This window comes from Podarcis muralis, chromosome 12 (assembly GCF_964188315.1).
Source record: "Podarcis muralis chromosome 12, rPodMur119.hap1.1, whole genome shotgun sequence".
Taxonomy (NCBI): Eukaryota; Metazoa; Chordata; class Lepidosauria; order Squamata; family Lacertidae; genus Podarcis; species Podarcis muralis.
Genome location: NC_135666.1, coordinates 3,151,795 through 3,171,579, shown reverse-complemented (window position 1 = coordinate 3,171,579; position 19,785 = coordinate 3,151,795). Strand labels below are relative to the sequence as shown.

The 19,785-nt window shown below is 48.0% G+C and overlaps 2 protein-coding genes across 2 annotated transcripts in view; one reads left to right on the top strand and one right to left on the bottom strand.

Annotated features, from left to right (window-relative positions):
* LOC114607877 (GTPase IMAP family member 2-like) overlaps nt 1-19,785 on the top strand; it is a 56,851-nt gene that overhangs the window by 4,226 nt on the left and 32,840 nt on the right.
* LOC144324968 (uncharacterized) lies at nt 1,510-18,674 on the bottom strand. The gene is made up of 3 exons (XM_077916598.1): nt 18,141-18,674; nt 8,923-9,055; nt 1,510-5,456 (listed from the first exon to the last, which is right to left on the bottom strand). The coding sequence occupies exons 2-3, from the start codon at nt 9,017-9,019 to the stop codon at nt 1,741-1,743; spliced, it is 3,813 nt and encodes a 1,270-aa protein (XP_077772724.1). The 5' UTR covers nt 9,020-9,055; nt 18,141-18,674; the 3' UTR covers nt 1,510-1,740.

The window sequence follows — 19,785 nt, the reverse complement described above, 5'->3', positions numbered from 1 at the left end:
CACAACAGCCCTGCAGTGCTGCCCGTGGGTCTTATTCTCTGGGGGTTGCTGCTTTCAGCTCAGATGCAGAGGTACCTGGGATGCACCAAAGCAATTACTTAAAAAATAAATTAATCTCCTACCCAGCGAACCCTGCGCTTTTGGGTCCAATGGGCACCCAAACTGCTGGGAAGAACAGGGTTGGCTTGCAGCTTGGCTTTCAGAACACCAGTGAATCTAGGAATGGCCTTCAACTGGGTGGCTGTTGAGGGTTCAGCAGCGTTAGTTGGCAGAAGTGGCTCACTAAAGCAGACGACCTAGAAGAAGGATTTGGCGGACTTCCTTCCCGCTTGCTCTTATACCAGGGATGAGGACGCAAAAGTGCCTTAAAATTCAAGTCACAGGGATGTGCGGAGATTCTTGGCTCTGAAGCAGGGAAGACCCCAATAATCCCCTCCTCTGCGCTGGCTGACAAATCAGTGGGGGCTCCGAGGTGCGGCAGGGGGGTTGGGTAGGGCGGGTCTAATGGCGCGACCCACTCCCCACTCAGCCAAGAAGTTCAGCGGGTGCCTTGGGCTCCGTCACTGCCTCCCCTCCGTCAGGCAGGGACCCTCATGCATCCCCTGCTTTGGAGACGCGAGGGGGCGCAACGCTCTCTCCTTCCCCTCCCTCCCTCCCCCCGCCCCGTTCACAAGCCAGATCCTCGAGGAATTTGAGCAGTTCTCCTGGAATTGGAGAGCTCAACCCTTTCCTCCTCCCCCTCGGCAGCGAAGGAAAACAAGCGCTGGATCGCACCTCTTGGGGAGCTCAGGGAAGCATCCTGACTCTTGATTTTGCGCGTGTGGGGAGGTTGCATCTCTCTCCGCCCCACCTGCCCCTGGCTCGCCCGGTTGCGTAGCTTGGCTACAGCCCGAGTCCTGTAATTCCAGGCAACCCATCCTGCAGCGGGGGGGGGGGGGGGGGGTTGGCGGCGGCGGAGGAAACAGCCTCTAAGATCTCGGGCTGGCGGAGAAAGAAGTTTGAGGGGCGGCCGGGTCCCTGCAAGGCCGCCCCCCTCCGCAAGCCAGATGGGGGTGGGTGATGGGGAGGCAAGGCCCCCACTCCTTGGGCTAAGACGTCCCAGGCCCATGTCCACTCCCCGGAGTGGGAGATTTCACTGCGCTTCAACCCCTGCATGCGCGCAGCCACGCGCACGTGGGAATTCAAGCCAGTCCCGTGTACATCCGCCGCCCTCGCGCGAGTCATCGGCCATATCCCCGTTTCTCGGCGGCTCCCGCCCAAGTTCATGTTTTTCTAAACCCCAGAAGAGGCTGGCGGTGCTGCTTGGGCTGCGCTTGGCCCGGGATGCGAGTTGCAAGCTAGTCTGGTCCTCCTCAGCCCCCCCCCCCCATTCTGCCAAAGAGACTCAGCAAGGGGAAGGGGGGCTGTTGCCACCTGCTGCTGCACCCCCAGAATTATTCTTCGGCCTCTGGATCTTGCCAAGTGTGGGGGGGGGGGAGGCCAGGAAGATGCTCTGGGAGCAGAGCCCCCACGCAACGCCTCCAGGGGGCGCACAAAGCAAAACGGACGCCTGGCCGGAGAGAGAGAGGGACGAACTGGAAGAATAAAGATCCGGTAACCTTTAATAAATGCATTGACAATATCTCTGATGGCGTTCTAATAACATTAAACAGGTCAGTGTAGATCCAGCCTGAGAGTCCCTGTACTTAGTGAAAAGGATACAGAGATCTAAGACTAAACAGGAGCTGTTGTGTTGCCCCTTCATTTAGGGAGAATATTCATCGCCCTTCTCTTCCAATAACTGGCTAACAAGCAGAATTTTCCTTTGTCCCCCCTTTCGCTCATCATCTCCTCCTCCTCTGGCAGCAAAGCCTCCTTCTTTGCAATCTTCTGTATGATCTCTGCTTCTTTCTTCACGTCCTTGAGCAACTGGATCCTTTTCTGATATCCAAGCTTGTGTTCCTCCTCTTCGGACGCAATGAGCATGTCGATGTATTCTGGAGTGGAGAGCGGGTTGGGCTTCAGGGCAATTTCCTCCAGGCGCCGCAGGCTTTGAGACGCTCTCTCGATGTTTTTCATCAGATTCTCTCTCACCTCGATGTACTCTTGGCTGAGGTGCAAAACCAGCTCCTCCGCTGTCATAACCTCATGGCAGGCGTGCTCATACTTTTTCTTCAGCTCCGCATAGCTCTTCTTCTCTTTCCTTATTTCGTCCTTAAATTGGTAATCCTGGTTGCAGTGGTCGCTGACTGAGCACTTGCCGGGACAAACGTTGCATGTTCCTGATAATAAATTGATAGCGGAGCAAAAGCGGTTCAGCAGGTCCCATTTAGCCCAGCAAGGATAGTGGCAGGTGACCTCACAGTTCTTGCAGTTGGTTGCATATTGATGAGCTCCAGAGAGGTCTTGCTTCACTTTGACGGTGGCTGGGAACTCAAACTCAAAATCTCTGTTGGCCGCCATGTCAGCTATGTGCTGGTCAAGGACTTGTTCCGTTTGCTTCAGTTCTTCCAGTTTGACCAGCCCAGTTTTGATCTGGGGCAGCAGGCCCTGCACAACCGTCTCCAATTCTTTCCGCTCCCTGAGAACTTCCTTCGTCAAAGACAAACTCCTCATGTTCAGTTTGCTTAGCGAGTCAAAGTAGGTCTTCATGCTGATCATACCCATTTTCCAAAACAGTTCGTCAAAGTTAGGGCTCTCCCCGTCCCCCACGACATTGTTGGCAAACAGGGCGGAATTGTTGAATTTGAAATGCACGGGGTTCCCCTCGCCATCTTTGGCGCATGGAATGTCAGCCGTCTTAATGGCCTCAAGGACCAGGGGAGTCTGTGAATCTGCAAAGGTGGTCAGGAATTGGATGTTCTCCTTGATATCTTTCCCAAAGATGGAGAGCACGGAATCAAAGACGTATTGCTCGGCTGCTGTTAAGCGATTTGTGGAAGCCTTGACCACGAAGCAGACACAATCGATGTAGTCGATTCCTCTTGGGATGGAGAAAAACTCACGGATCTTCTCCTCTAACTTTTTGTCCTGCTCTATTCCTCTCGTGTCTCCGAATCCTGGAGTGTCAACAAAAGTGAGAGAGTAAGGGATCTTGAGACCCTCTTGATAGTTTACCACATAAGCCCTCACTTCGGATGTCTGGCTTTCTGCTTGGTTTCTGCCTGTCACTTCATCGATAAGTTTGAATCGGAATTTATCTCCCCATTGCACGCCCAGGATGTAGTTGATCATCCCATTGATGAGAGTGGTTTTCCCTGACCCTGTTGCCCCCATCACCATAATCACTTTGTTGGGGGCCTGAATGTTCTCTTTCCCTAGCTGGTATGTTAAACAGGATCCAGAGGCATCCTGTATGGGCTCCAGGGGCAGAGCATACACTGCTGGTGGCCCATCCTCCACTCGGGTGCTGCCTTGGAGGTATTGACAAGCTGCTCTCTTCTCGTCTCCTTCCAATGATGTGGAAACCTCAATCTCTTTGCTGGGCTCACTCTCAGCCCCACCGGCACACATGGCTGAGACTCTGAATCTGTAGGGTGTCTGGGGCTTCAGACCATCCATCTCACAGAACTCTGTTTTCTTCCCTGTTCTTTTTTCAGCCCATTCATCTTTGTCCTTGCTTTTTGCCTCTCCAGCCTCTTCACGGCAGGCCACTTTGTATTCCTTTATAACAGCTCCGTGGCCTATGATCTTTGGGCTCTCCCAGGCTATACTGATTTTGGAAGACTCTGCGAATATCTCTCTCAGTTCCCCAGGAGGGCTGGTAGGAAGTGTCTGTACAGATTTACTCACGTTGCTGGTCTCACTAAGTCCTGGTTTGCTCCTAGCGGTGTATCGAAACTGGTATTCTGTGTTTGCGCTCAACCCTCTCACTTGGAATGTCTCCTGACTGTCCTCAGTATTCACAATCTTCCAATTTTCTTCTCCTGCAATCTTGTACTCTACTTGATAGCTGGAGATTGAAGGCCTCCCATACTCAGCTGGTTGAAATGTCAGCTGCACGCTCTCATGTCCAATTTGGCCAATCAGTGGAGGGAGAGGTTTTGAGGGCAACTCAAAGTTGCTGCTGAACTCCTTCCCATCTTCATAGAGGTAAATGGAAGCACCTGGGTTGTTCTGATCTGGGACAGAAGCCACAAGGAACCGGGTCTTCCCATTGGATTCATTGACTTGGGCAAAATCTGTAATGGACTTGGCAGCTTTCCGAGCTTTTCTCTGTATGTCTTTTTCCTGAAACCAAGCATGCCAGTCCTCCGGTGCATTCTGGACTCCTGTAGGATCTGCTGATCGTTTCTGAAGAAAGTGTTGTAAGCTGGTTAAAAATGGTTCCTCATCATGTAAAGAGGTGAATGTAAATGAGACAACAAATTCATTCTGGTGGTTAAGCACTACCTTTTCCAGTTTATTCTGGGAGGAGATGATTTCTATCCCACTCAGGATATCAAGGTAAGACTCGACCATATTTATCTCTCGTTCCTTGGTGTCCAAAAATTCATTGAGTCTTTGGCCATTGAAGGGTGATTGATTTATGGATGTTAAGATGTCTGCCAGAACTCTTTCATCTTTCTCCCCTCTCCGGATCAAAGGCAAGATTTCGGCCAGGTGTTTCTGGAAAGCCTGCCTGTGCTGCTTGCACAGATCCTGGAATCTCTTGATTTTCAACTTTATTTCTGGGAAGGTGCTAGCGATGGGATTGGTAGCCAGATCATTGCATTTTATATCGATTTCACTCAGTTGCTCCATGACGGTTTGGGCATCATAGATGAGTGCTAAGCTGATCTCACGTACCATCTGAGCTGCTCTGGAATTCAGATTGGTCAGTGGGTACAGCCAAACTCTGACAGGTACAGCCTTGTCCCCATTGGTACCCAACATTTTGGGCAGAGCAGTGTAGACTTTCATGGCGTCTTCAAAAGTCACTGGATTGCTCTCCAGAGAAAAATCTCCATAGAACTTGCAGTTGAACTGATTGGCATGCTTTCTTTCCTGGTCATTCATGTGGCGGGCTGCCTCGCCTTCAATAGTGACCATTTTCTTTATCATAACTTTGAGGCTTCCTTGTATGTCTTGCATGGACTCGGAAGAAGAGACATTTCGGTCAAACACAAAGAAAGCCTGGGCTCCATACAAGATGGCAGTGACAACATGGGTGGCAGTGCACTGCTCAGAAACATCTGGATAAGTGACATTTTGGATTCCCAAATGGCTCATGGTCAGCTGTGAATACTTGGTGGTAGCTTTATACTGCAGAGTGACTCTGGCCTGTTTCGTGGACTTCTTGGTGTCTTGAAGGAATTTGCCTGATCCATCCACTTCAACCAATCCCACCAAAAAACTGGCCTTGAGTGATGCAGGGACATTGAGGGCAGTGGCCTTATCATCGATGGAGTCAGATGCAATGATTTCATATTCAGTCTTTGGTTTTGGTTGGATACACAAGTTCTTCTGAAGCGAGTCCTGGTCCCAAAGGGAGATTCCTGGAATAAAGCAGAGAAATATGCAAGGCTTGAGTATGCTCAGACAAATGTAGAACACAATTAGCCTAATGCCTAAGACTGAACAGAGAAACAAGGAGTTAAAATAGAGCCTTCATTGCCCACAATGTCTGCACTCATGAATTTTGTCCCACTGCCATCCCCAACAAAAGAAGTTTGTGCAGTTTTATAAAACTTTGCAAAAGGCAGGGGAAAAAATTTGACCAGATATGATAATGGAACAAATGTGAACATTTCATGAGCTTCTGTTGTACAGGCCTCAGAAAGGGGGTGGGCACTGGCTCAGCAGCAGGGATAAGATTCAGTCACCACCATTTAGGGCTGTGAACATCTCCTGCTTGAGGCCCTAGAGAGCTGGTGCTAGTTGTTGACTGGCACGGAAAAAATGGGTATACATAAGAAGAATTCCCTGGGGACCAAGATCCAAGTTGGGGCAAAACACTTTGGTGAGAGAACCCTAGCAGATTTAAAATCACAAAATATGCAGCAAAGCAAAGTGTGAAAATTAAAAATGGTGAGTTCCTTCCAAAATAGTGTCGCCGTCCCCCCCAGCATTGAAAAAGACCACATCTTTGGTAAGTTCATAATGGCCAATCGGGATTCAGGCCTCACCATGGGACTGAAACTGCCTTGGTCGCGCTGGTTGATGATCTCCGGCAGGCTAGGGACAAAGGTGAGAGCTGTTTCCTAGTTCTGCTGGATCTCTCAGCGGCTTTTGACAGCATCGACCATAACATCCTTCTGGACCGTTTTGAGGGGCTGGGAGCTGGGGGCACTGTTATACAGTGGTTTCGCTCCTTTCTCCTGGGCTGTGTCCAGAAAGTGGTGTTGGGGGATGAGTGTTCAGACCCCTGGGCTCTCACTTGTGGGGTGCCTCAGGGTTCCATCCTCTCCCCCATGCTTTTTAATATCTATATGAAGCCGCTGGGAGAGATCATCAGGGGGTTTGGGATGGGTGTTCATCAGTATGCAGATGACACCCAGCTCTACCTCTCTTTAAATCAGAACCAGTGAAGGCGGTGAAGGTCCTGTGTGAGTGTCTGGAGGCAGTTGGAGGATGGATGGCGGCTAACAGATTGAGGTTGAATCCTGACAAGACAGAAGTACTGTTCTTGGGGGACAGGGGGAGGGCGGGTGTGGGGGACCCCCTGGTTCTGATGGGGTAACTGTGCACCTGAAGGACCAGGTGCACAGCCTGGGAGTCATTTTGGACTCACAGCTGTCCATGGAGGCGCAGGTTAACTCTGGGTCCAGGGCAGCTGTCTACCAGCTCCACCTGGTATGCAGGCTAAGACCCTACCTGCCCACGGACTGTCTCACCAGAGTGGTGCATGCTCTGGTTATCTCCTGCTTGGACTACTGCAATGCGCTCTACGTGGGGCTACCTTTGAAGGTGACCCAGAAACTGCAATTAATCCAGAATGTGGCAGCTAGACTGGTGACTGGGAGTGGCCGCCGGGACCACATAACACCGGTTCTGAGAGATCTGCATTGGCTCCCAGTAGGTTTCCGAGCACAATTCAAAGTGTTGGTGCTGACCTTTAAAGCTCCAAACGGCCTCGGTCCTGTATACCTGAAGGAGCGTCTCCACCCCCTCGTTCAGCCCAGACACTGAGATCCAGCTCTGAGGGCCTTCTGGAGGTTCCCTCATTGCGAGAAGTAAGGTTACAGGGAACCAGGCAGAGGGCCTTCTCGGTAGTGGCACCCGCCCTGTGGAACGCCCTCCCAGCAGATGTCAAGGCAATAAACAACTATTTTACTTTTAAAAGACAACTAAAGGCAGCCCTCTTTAGGGACGTTTTTAATGTCTAATGCTGTATTGTTTTTAATATTGAGTTGGAAGCCGCCCAGAGTGGCTGGGGAAACCCAGCCAGATGGGCGGGGTATAAATAATAAATTATTATTATTATTATTATTATTATTATTATTATTATTATTATTAAAAACTCCTCAAAGGTCAGATTCATGTCCTTTTCCATATAGCAGTCAGAAAACACAGGGAGTAAAACTTGGCTTAGTTACAGTGGTGAAAGTTGTGAAATTATTGGTACAAGAACACAATAATGGATTACAGTCCCTCCAGGTGTCCCTATTTTCCAGGGACAGTCTCGGATTTACACAAGGCATCCTGGTTTATGATTTGATCCTGGAATGTTCCGCTTTCCCTTAGGCTTAAAGGTAAAGGGACCCCTGACCATTAGGTCCAGTCGTGGCCAACTCTGGGGTTGCGGAGCTCATCTCGCTTTATTGGCCGAGGGAGCCGGCATACAGCTTCCGGGTCATGTGGCCAGCATGACGAAGCCGCTTCTGGCGAACCAGAGCAGTGCACGGAAACGCCGTTTACCTTCCCGCCGGAGCGGTACCTCTTTATCGACTTGCACTTTGATGTGCTTTCGAACTGCTATGTTGGCAGGAGCAGGGACCGAGCAACGGGAGCACACCCCATTGCAGGGATTTGACCCGCCGACTGTCTGATTGGCAAGTCCTAGGCTCTGTGGTTTAACCCACAGTGCCACCCGCGTCCCTCACTTTTCCTTAGGATGCCCCTATTTCCATCGGGGAAAGGTTGGAGGGTATGGAATTATGTGACCCCCTAAGCCAAGGAGAAAAGTAATTGTACAACCTATAGAAGACATCTGAAGGCAGCCCTGTATAGGGATTTTTTAAGTGTTTAATGTGGTATTTTTCAAGAAAAAAAGATGCCAGAACTCTCCATGAATGCTTCCCTTGTTCTCTTATAATCCAATGGTGCCCACCTGAGAAGTGCCAGAACTGAGTTCTGGCAGGTTCTGGCTGAATAAAAGTCCTGTTTTTTTACCTACAGTAATAATTGTGGAAAGATGTATTCTTAATGGCCTGCATAGGCCTGGTGGAGAAGAAAGGTTTTCAGCAAGCTTTAAAAAATTGAAACAGAACACACCTGCTGAATCTTTATTGACAGATGTTGATGATTTGGGCTAAGACGATGCCAGCAAGGTTAAGGAGCAAAGACGCTATCATGGGCAAGAAGACTTCTTTTTAATAAATGAAAGTCTTGTCCAAATGAAGAGAACATAAAGGAACACAAACTTTGGCAAAAGATGTGGAAGCAGAGAGTAATGCTGAAAATGAATTTGAGGAGCACATTTAGCACTGAAACTGCACTGTTTGGGCCGACTGCTAATCTTGATATGAGTAATTTTTGCTTTTCAGTACAGTAGTACCTCGGGTTACAGAAGCTTCAGGTTACAGACTCCGTTAACCCAGAAATAGTACCTCGGGTTCAGAACTTTGCTTCAGGATGAGAACAGAAATTGTGTAGCGGTGGCGCGGTGGCAGTGGGAGGCCCCATTAGCTAAAGTGGTGCTTCAAGTTAAGAACAGTTTCAGGTTAAGAATGGATCTCCAGAACGAATTAAGTTCTTAACCCGAGGTACCACTGTATAAGCTCTTCCTTGCACCAGCTCTACCTGGGATGAGGGCATCTTCACAACAGTCGTACAGCATCCCCAGCTGGAATGGGCGGCCCAGGGCTGGTATTTCAACTGGTTTGTCTGATCTGTCCATGGCTCAGGTCCAGGTTGCTCTCCTGCCTTCACCTCCCTGCAAGAAACAAGAGATGTGAAGGACTCTGGAAAGATTATTTGGCGTGCAAAGCGTGTGGGGAAAAGAGGAAGGCCAAAAAAGGGGGGGAGGTAATGTCTCATAGGGGGCGGGGGGGGGATTAGACGTTTGTATGCAATAGTTGCACATGTGGAAGGTAGCTTGTGCAACTGATCATTTTCTTGCTTCCCTCCCATCCACAGCCCCCTGTAGCAGCTGAAAACTCTATCCTGTGATCCCTGAACAAAGGGGACTGTGTCACGCAGAATTGCAGTGGGAGGGAAAATCACCCTGAAACTGGGAAAGGGGTCATGTGCCAATGGGGCCTCTGCTTGGACAGGATTCCTAGGCCCAAAGTCAGGTGTGAGGGATGTGTCTGCTGCCAAGCTAGTTAGGAGATAACATTCCAGGCACCAAGCCACTTCTGTCCGGTAGATTTATTACTGCAAATTCCAAGCCAACACCGGGGCTCCCCAAACGCGTCCGTGTTGCATTACTCAGTTGACGCTTCTGAATCCTCATGACTTTTTCTGGATCAGCATGCCCAGCGAGACAGGGAATGCCTCTTATTTCCTCTCTTCTGAAAATAGCTAGTTCCTGGAACAGACTGGCCACTCCCTAATTCAGTCTCTGATTCAGAGGACAGGCTGGAAAAAGGCTGGGCTCTCGGTAAGTGCTCCCATGCCCCCCCCCTTCTCTGGCTGCCTCCCCTTCCCTGACATCCGGTGAACCCCACTGCAGCCCTGTATGGCAGACACTACACTATCCAGGCCCTCTGGAAAGGGTTGGGGGGGCACAAGGGGTCACAGGAGCTGGAAGGGAAGATCAATATTTTCCATGCACAACCACTGAGTGCTTCCTACACTGAATTTCCATTTGGCTGAGAATTGTGCCAGCTGAGAACATTTTGGATAGTAGAGAAATATTTTACCACTACCACCACCAGTTTTATATCCCAACTATCTGGCACAGTATTCAAGGAGGCTATCAAAGCGGGGAACTCATACATGCAGCCAGCCAAATCACCAGCAACAACAATAATTATGGCAGAAATCATGAATGATGCTGCCATAGCTAACAGCGAGATACACAAAGTAGTATTTGGCAGAAACAAGCTGCAGTGGAAGCAGCGCTGATCGTGATGAATACAAGCTGAAATGGAAGTTGCTGCTCTCTTGTGCTGCACCAAGAAGTTCATGGCACAATGGGAGTCAAATTACTTGTAGAAAATCTTTTGTAGAGGACCACAGAATTGTAGAGTTGGAAGGCACACCCAAAGGTCATCTAGTCTAACCCGCTGCAATCACAGCTGAAGAATCCCTGATGGCCATCCAACCTTTGCTTGAAAACCTCCACCACCCCTTGTGGGAGTCTGTTCCACAGTAGAACAGCTTCTACCACCAGCTGGAAAGTCATTTCTTGACATTTGAATCCACTGGTTCAGGTCCTGCCCCCTGGACCAGCAGCAAAGAGCCTGTTCCATCTTCCCTGTGTCAGCCCTTCAGGTATTTCAAGATGGCGCTCATATCATGTCTCAATCTTCTCTTCTCCAGGCTAACCACACCCAACTCCCCCAACCACTCCCCCCAAAAGCTTGGTTTCCTGACCCTTCATCATCTTGGTCTCCTGCCCCAGCAGTGGCGGAGCGCAGGTGGGGACGGGGAGCACAGTGTATGGGGGGGGCAGCCGCGATGGAACCCCACTGGGATCGTGCTGCCGGGGGCGGTGTGCTCCCCCCCCCGCCACCCTCTTCCTCCCCCAGCACACTTCTGGCCTGTTAGCATCGTTCTTAAAAGATGCCCTGAACCTGACAGAGTACTCCAGGTGGGGTCTGACCAGGGCAGAATAGAGTGGTACTTGACTTCCCTAAATCGGGACACTAGACTTCTGTGGATGCAGCCTAGGATTGCATTAACTTTTTGCTGTTGTTGTTTTTTAATTGCTGCATTACACTGTTGACTCATGGCAGCAGATTTTCACTGTTTGAATTATGACAACCCTAAGAGAAATTGAAATTGAGCGAATTGCCCATTCCTAATTGTGCCAAAACTTTTACTTGAAGGTTTAATGACAATTAATGACCCTGGGGTTGTGTTGCTATTATGTACTGAGTTGAATAGGATCGAAATTGCAGCAGTCTGATTGGTCCTAGAACAATAGGATCCAGAATGTAGCATCTGATTGGTCCGCAGGTGCCACCCAATCCAACTCCAGCTGGAAGTGAATCCGCAACCTGATTGGCCTACAGGTGAATCCCGGAACTAGCCAATCACGTGGGGCCCATTGTGTAAATAATGTATATAAAGCAGACATTTCAGGGGAACGTCCATTCCTCACTACTATGAGCTGAATAAAGAGCATGAAGTCCACACTGGACTCCGAGTATATTTCAGTCACTATTCCCACTAGCCTAAATTTATTCTGTGCTTAATTCTATCCTTCCATTTCTCCAGTGGCGTAGCGTGGGGGGTGCCAGGGGTGCCGGCCACACCGGGCGCAACATCTGGGAGGGGCGCGAGTCCAGAGGGCCCAGCCGCGTCGTGCCCTCGGCCCGCCCCTATTGTCAGAGTGGCCGGCTAGCCTCCGCCTGCTCCTACCTTGCCCACCCGAGGACTGCGGCAGCGCCCGCCCCCGTGGCCACCTACCCCCGCCTCGCCCATTGGCTTGCCTCCCTCGGCCCCGCCTCTCTCCGATGGCGGCGGGGGTGTCCTGCTCGGCGCCGTTGCCTTTTTTCAGGAGGTAGGGAGGCTGGACGGGGAGGTGGAGTTGGAAGCGGGCAGAGAAGGAGGGGAGCTCGTAGCCAAAAGGGCTGCGCCGGCCGGCAAAGTGCCGGGGAAAGTTTGGAGAGGAGAAACGCACCGTCATGATTTCCCGGTGGAAGCGGCAGGATTAGGGATGGCGAAGCGTAATTACGCACCAATTTCGCTGGGTGAGAGCTTCGGGGATCGATCGGCGGAAATGGGAATCAATTGGAATATGAGAAAGAGAGAGAGAGAGGGATCATCATTCATAGGCATAGATTTGTAGGGTTAGGGGGTGCAAATCCACGGGTTAGGGGGCGCAAATTACTTGCCTTGCCCCGGGTGCTGACAACCCATGCTACGCCGCTGCATTTCTCTTTTTTTTTTTTTAATTTTTTATTAGTTTTACAAAATTTTAAGAACAAACAGACACTTAAAAAGACATACAAACACGTATAATTTCATAATGTTTTTCATAAACCTCTTTTCTGAGACTCCCCCGTACCCCCCCTTTCTGCATCTCAATGTCCATAGTTTTATAGCAACTCCCAATTGTTACTTTCCAACCTCTGTCCTTAGTTATCTCTGTAATCTGACCTTATATCACTGTATCCCTTTGTTCCCCAAAACCATAACATTCTAACATTCATCAAGTTTATAATAATCCTTAAGATAACTTTTAAATTTTCTCCATTCTTCTTCCACCGTCTCTTTTCCTTGGTCACGGATTCTGCCTGTCATCTCGGCCAGTGTCATATAGTCCATCACTTTCGTCTGCCATTCTTCCAGAGTGGGTAGATCTTGTGTCTTCCAATACTTTGCGATAAGTATTCTTGCTGCGGTTGTAGCATACATAAAAAAAGTTCTATCCCTCTTTGACACCAATTGGCCGACAATGCCCAAGAGAAAGGCCTCTGGTTTTTTAAGGAAAGTACTTTTAAGTACCTTTTTCATTTCATTATAGATCATTTCCCAGAAAGCCTTAATCTTCGGGCATGTCCACCAAAGGTGATAGAAGGTACCTTCAGTCTCTTTACATTTCCAACATTTGTTATCGGGCAAATGATAAATTTTTGCCAGCTTGACTGGGGTCATGTACCACCTATAAACCATTTTCATAATGTTTTCCTTTAAGGCATTACATGCCGTAAATTTTATACCGGTGTTCCATAACCATTCCCAGTCAGCTGACATAATGTTATGGCCCACATCCTGTGCCCACTTAATCATAGCTGATTTGACTGTTTCATCCTGAGTATTCCATTTTAGCAACAAGTTATACATTCTTGATAAATTCTTAGTATTGGATTCTAACAGTTCAGTCTCTAGTTTTGATTTTTCCACCTGAAAGCCAATTTTCCTGTCCTGTTTAAAAAGCTCCATTATTTGATGATATTGAAGCCAATTTTGTACTTTATGTTTCAATTTCTCATAACTTTGTAATTTCCACTTATCTCCGTCCTGTTCCAAGATTTCCCAATACTTCGGCCATCCGACCTCCATATTGAGTTTCTTCACTGTTTTAGCCTCCACTGGTGACACCCATCTAGGGGTTTTGTTTTCCAACAGATCTTTATATCTTATCCATACATTAAACAATGCTTTTCTAACAATGTGATTTTTAAAGGCACTATGCAGCTTGATTTTGTCATACCATAGATATGCATGCCAACCAAAAACATTGTTAAAACCTTCCAGATCCAAAATGTCTGTGTTCTCGAGGAGCATCCATTCTTTCAGCCAGCAAAAAGCTGCTGCCTCATAGTACAATTTTAAGTCCGGCAGGGCAAAACCCCCTCTTTCTTTAGCGTCTGTCAGTATTTTAAATTTAATTCTGGGCTTTTTGCCCTGCCAGACAAATTTCGAAATATCTTTCTGCCACCTCTTAAAACATTCCATCTTGTCAAGAATCTGCAAGGTCTGAAACAAAAATAACATTCTAGGCAATACATTCATTTTAATCAGTGCAATTCGGCCTAATACGCCGCTGCATTTCTCAACAGGTTTCTCCTTCTGTGAAAGAGGCTTCGGTTTTTCTGTCTCATCCTCCTGACACTTCAGAATTTCCTTAGAATTTCAGTAGGTGTGTGGCGCATGTGATTTTTTTCCTTCCAAGTAAAAAGAAATAAATAAGATCCCCAGCGCCTTGCATCCTGCCTGCTCCCTGTGCTTTCTGATCAGAAAAAGCCCCATGGGGGGGTTCCCTTCCCCTGGGCTTTACTTGAAACGAGGCCACCCAGAAAGGCTGCGGAGTGCAGGCCACCAGGGAGAAGATTGTGAGAAGTAAGGGAAAGTTGCTCACAAAACCCTCCTTGGCCACCTTTAAAGTGAGCTTGAACAGGATAAAAACACTGCAACCCACCTTTGAAATTTAATTTTTTTCTTTTGTAAAGTAGATGTAAGTTGTAAGAACTGTAGTGTGTGTTCTCCCCTTTATCACATACACAGCCCAACAAGACAATGACAAGAATCCACCAACAGCATACAAATCAGTATGGCTAACCTGATCCAAAACCCCCACCCACCCCACTCACACATGAAAACAAAGAGCACCACAGCCAAGCACAAATGAACAACCACACCCATGGCCAACCCCAACCTCTCTCACCACCAAAGGAACACAGGGGAACAGCAGAGAACCTGCACAAACAATGCTGACACAAAACCCCACATATATTAAGTAAAATAGAAACATCACCACCCCACCCCACCCCACCCCCACCCATCTCACCCCCCTCCACCCTTTTTCTTCCTAATGTCTCAACAAATGAAACTGATTTGTAAAAATGTTACATTACACATACTTCTGTAAATCAATAAAATCTTTAATAAAAAAAAGAAAGAACTGTAGTGTGTGATGTAAATATTGTATTGCTGTGTATTGTTGTGTAAGTTAATGTTGACTGTTTAATAAAGAGTTTTCAAGAAGAAGAAGAAGAAGAAGAAGAAGAAGAAGAAGAAGAAGAAGAAGAAGAAGAAGAAGAAAACTTCCAAGCTGCGAATCATAAACTCAGAGTTTAAGGGCCAGTGGCAGAGGCCCAAATCCTGAAATAGTCTGTGTTTGGATATCATGCATTAAATCAGAGTACAGGGGCTCAGGCAAACACAGAGCACTGAACACATAACAGGGACAAGGATCACTTTCAGGGGGAGAAGGAAGTTGCAAGATGGTGGAAGCCGCTCCCACTCGTCAGCATTTCACTCCAAAAAGGCTCTTCAGAGTTGGAAGGGACCCCAAGGGCCATCCAGTCCAACCCCCTCCGTCGGCCTCCCCACAAGTCGGATCCATGCAGAAACAAGCTCCTTAGTTGCACAACCCTCCCTTTCCTGGTATCCGGACCCAAAATGGATCTATGGAAGCTAGTTGGCTTCATACAGCAGGGATCGACATCACGGGGGATCTGTTCTCCCCCCGGGGCTTTTGGGAAAGAGGTTGTCAGCAGGACCTCCATCTTGGCCTCAGATATGGGGGCTCTTGGCAGTAGAGGAAGGTTTCCCTCGACACTGAGCCACAGCCAGCCTCAATTTATATGAGATTAGAAGAGAAGAACTGCCCTGAGATGTTTGGGTGAAGGGCTGTTGCACAAACAACAGCAGCAATAAATATTATCTTCCATTTTTGTGCATTGTGGCAGCAGCAGGGCCATGCTCTGGGGGAACCTGCCAAACCCCTCATGAGGGAATTCTGTGTATTCAGAGGGTGGAAGAGCTGACAGGAGTTTGCCTCCCGGTATAAATGTGATGGGGCCGTCCCTTCAGGCAGGCGTGGGGAACCTTTGCCCCTCCTGAGGCTGCTGAACTACAACTCCCACCACCCGGCCCTTTGGCCAGGCTAGCTGGGGCCGGTGGGAGTTGTAGTTTGGCAACATCTTTTGCGCCCCAAATCCCCCCCGCCTGCCTGCCTAGGGAAAGGAACCTTTTGAACTCCTCATGATGAACTCCCCTCACAAATCTTATTTATTTGACTGGCCAAAGACTCTTCCGATGCTGCTCTGGAGGGAAACATTTTGAACCTGCTGTTCTGGTGGCCTCAGGAAAAAGAGCGGGAAAATCCTAGCTGTTTCTGAGGGGAAAGCGTCTAAACTTCTCCTCAGAACCAGTCCTCAAACTGCTTAGGGCAATTCACTCCTTTTGCTTCTGAGGGGGAGAGAAGCTTCTAGGTTAACAATAACAATGTTCTGCGATTTCTGTCCATCCTGCAGCATTTGCACAAAACTCAAGAGCACCACTCCCTAATTCCTGGGATTTCGGGCCTGGAAAAGCGATGAGGAAGGAGATATGCTGAATTTTAAATCATGGGAAGGCGAAAATTTATAAAAGTTTTATGAACCATATTCTAAGGAAGAATTTGTATAGCTTTTGGGAGAAACATAAAAATCTGCTGGAAAGGAAAACACCTTTATGACTCTCTCCTATTGGGGCTGTTACAATTAAGAGAGCTAATATGGACAGACAATGGGCAACTTACAGGGAACTGCTACAATTTAGGGAGGGGAACTTAAACGGAAATCAATGGAAAGTGTAGGGAGCCACGTGACAGAGTGGCTGCAATATCATCAGTTACATGAAATGTTTAAAACAGACAGGAAAAATGCTTTTATGGACCAAAGCTCACAATTTGAAAAAGAAGTTCTACAAAACAAAGAGAAACCTTTGTCCCAAATGTATAATTTGTTATTAGACTGGGAAACAAAAGACGAGCTTGTCAAAGTCTCAATGACACACTGGGCAATAGATATAGGACACAATATAGAGTTTAACCTCTGGGGATAACTCTGGAAAAGTGTCTTGAAGTTTACAGCATGTTATTCTTTGAAGGAGAACTACATTTACAGATGGTACTTTACTCTGAGTAGACTTGCTAAGATGTACAAGGCAAGTGCTGGAGATGCAAAGAGGTTGAGGGAACGTTCTTTCATATGTGGTGGACTTGTAAAAGAGTATTGGGAAATTATTCATAATGAATTGAAAAATGTTTAAAAGTACTTCCCCCCCCCCCAAACCAGAGTCCTTTTGTAGGAGGTGAGGACAGGTGACCCCACCTCGAAGTCACCCCCCCTCCCCAAGCAGGCTCAAAGCTTCTCAAAGCTTTTCAAAATCATTTTTCTCAGCAGCTAAGCATCAGAAACATTCCTCTCTTCTGTAGCAAAGGTAGAGAACAGCCCATTGTTTCTCAGGCCTTTCTCAGGCCTTCTGGCCTTGCTAAAGAACCACATTGCAACTTGCTTTCTGTCCGGGAACCATGCCAAGGCACAAGAATGAAACAACTGGAACACACTGAAAACCCCCTCACCCCCTTCTTTCCTGCCAAGAGTCCACAATAGTCCCAAGACAGCTTTCTGTACATGCTCAGGGGAACACATCATGGGGCAGGACTCCTGGGAAAGGAGGAGAAAGGGGGAGGAAACGGGAAAGGGGTATATATGTTTGTGCACATGATTGTGAACTCGTGCATGCTTTTTGTGACTTATCACACTTGCTCCTTCTACCAGTTCATGGATGGTAGAAATAAAAGCCTTTTCCCCGAAACTATTCCTTGAGTGTCTGTTGACTCCCATTTTCCCTTTCCCGGGCGCAATATTTTTCCCACCCAAGGGCAAAGCCTCATAAGGCTATACTTTCTGTTGGGGATAATTCACACTGAAATTCCCAGGTGTCAAAAAAGGTTATTTATATATGCCACCACCGCGGCCCATGTTTTTTTAGGCCCAAAATGGAAAACGAGTGAGGTCCCAACCAAAGAAGAATAGCAACTTAAGTTGACAGAATATGCACAACTTGCAGACTTAACATATAGAATAAGAGAACAAGAAAAATATACGTTTTGAGAAGACAGGATAATGTTTGTTGAATATATGGGAAATAATTGTGTACAGTTGAAAACGCTGGCAGCATTAAGATAAATTCAACAGTGTAAATAAGTTTTGATGGATTTAATAATGGACTACTGATTGGTATAGTTTTTGTAAAATATGAAGGAATTTATGATATGCAAAAGGAACCTTGGATAGAAAAGAAGGGAAGTCACTGATATTTTAAGGATGTAAAATGAGTATTTTCAATTGTAAAATAGAAAATTTAATAAAAATTATATAAAAACAGAAAGGGGAGAATCCTTGGCATGGATTGTGCCCCCCCTTTCCCCCTCCCTTTTAGAGCATCACCCAGAAGGGCAGACTTTGACTCCAACCACAAACCGCCCCTACAAAACCAAGTGCGAAAGGCGCATTGTGGCATCTGCAAAATATTTTCCCACCCCCCAACTCCCCACCCTCCATTTCCTCCTGCAGGAGGGATCCCCACCTCTGCTTAATTCCACCAGAAGAGAGGGGTCTTTTCACTACCTGGACTTCTGCTGGGCAGTTTTCTCAGCCTGGAGAAAGTTGCTGTTTCCCTCTGCAAATTCTGGCAGCCTCTGGCTCTCTTCATTCCTCTGAGAGGTCTGAATATGACGCAGGCTTTGAGTGCACATTAATAGCCAAATGTTGGACATAGGGAAAGGGAAAGTGTTTTTTTCTCAGTTGATTCATCCAACTGCACATCCATAAAAGGAGAACACAATAGCATCAAAAGAGTTCGGCTGATGGGTCAGGCAAAAGGGGTCTATCATTGTCCAGCAGCCTGATGGCTCTGCAAACCAGATGCCATGACAGGAAACTCACAAGCAAGACGTCAGCTCAATGGCTTTCCCCACACTTGGTGTATTCAGAGGCATAGGAGGCAGCCTTATACAGAGTCAGACCATGTGCCATAGACTCATTACTGCCCTTGATTGGGACACTAGACTTCAGTGGAGGCAGCCTGGAATAGCCTTAGCCTTTTTTGTTGCTGCATCACACTGTGGGCTCAGGTGAAGCTTGTGGTCTGCTGAGGAAGGAACTGACTGACCGTCTCCTCACGACAGAAGAAAGCCAGTTGCTACCGGGATGCCATTCCCTTCCAGATGCCAGAGCACAGCTGGAATACTGTGTCCAGTCCTGGGCGCCACAATTTAAGAAGAATGTTGAGAAGCTGGAAGGTGGGCAGAGGAGGGCGACCAAGGGGATCAAGAGTCTAGAGACCAAGCCTTGGGAGGAACAGTTGATGAGGTTGGGGATGTTTAGCCCGGAAAAGAGGAGATATGAGAGCCATCTTCAAATATCTCGTCCCATGGAAGAGGGAGCAAGCTTCTTTCCTCCTTCTCTGGAGGGGAGGACTCAAACCAATGCCTTCAAGTTATGAGAAAGGAGATTCTGACTAAACATCAGAAAAAACTTTCTGACAGTAAGAGCAGTTGAACAGTTGAACAGTCTCCCTTGCGAGGTGGTGGACTCTCCTTCCTTGGAGATTTTAAAGCAGAGGTTGGGTGCCCATCTGTCAGTGATTCCTTAGCTGTGATTCCTGAATTTCAGGGGGTTGGACTAGAAGATCCCTGGGGGTCCCTTCCAAGTCTGCCATTCTAGGATTCTGTGTGTACTGTAAAAAGGAGGCAGATGAACTCCCGTATCACCCATAAGACTGTGCAATAGAGCTGATTCCCAGGCTGCAGATGGCAAAGAACAAGCTATCTGTACTCTGGGAACGTGGGCTGGTTGCTCCATCGGAAGTCCTAGACAAAAATCTCCAGAAGGGCTCATCCACCCTTCCACTGCTTGTGGGGACACCCATGCCGTTTGTAAAGAAAACAAACACAGAGGAGTCTTGCACTGAGTTGAAAAACCTCAATCGGGTCCTGCTACCCAACTGCTACCTGCTGTCAGTAAACTGGAGAAGCTTTCCCCCCACCTCTTTCTGGGCGTTTGTGCTGGTTGTGCAGACTCAATTTCGCCACTGAATGTGTCCTGGAAAAGGATCTGTGGTCAACCCCACCTGCACGCCAGATAGCCTTCTTCATGTGCCTCCTCCACAAGAGGGTGGCAACATGAGGACAGGGCCTATTCTGCAGTGGCTCCCCATTTGGGGAATGCTCTCCCCAAGGAGGCTCGCCTGGCACCTTCATTATGCATCTTT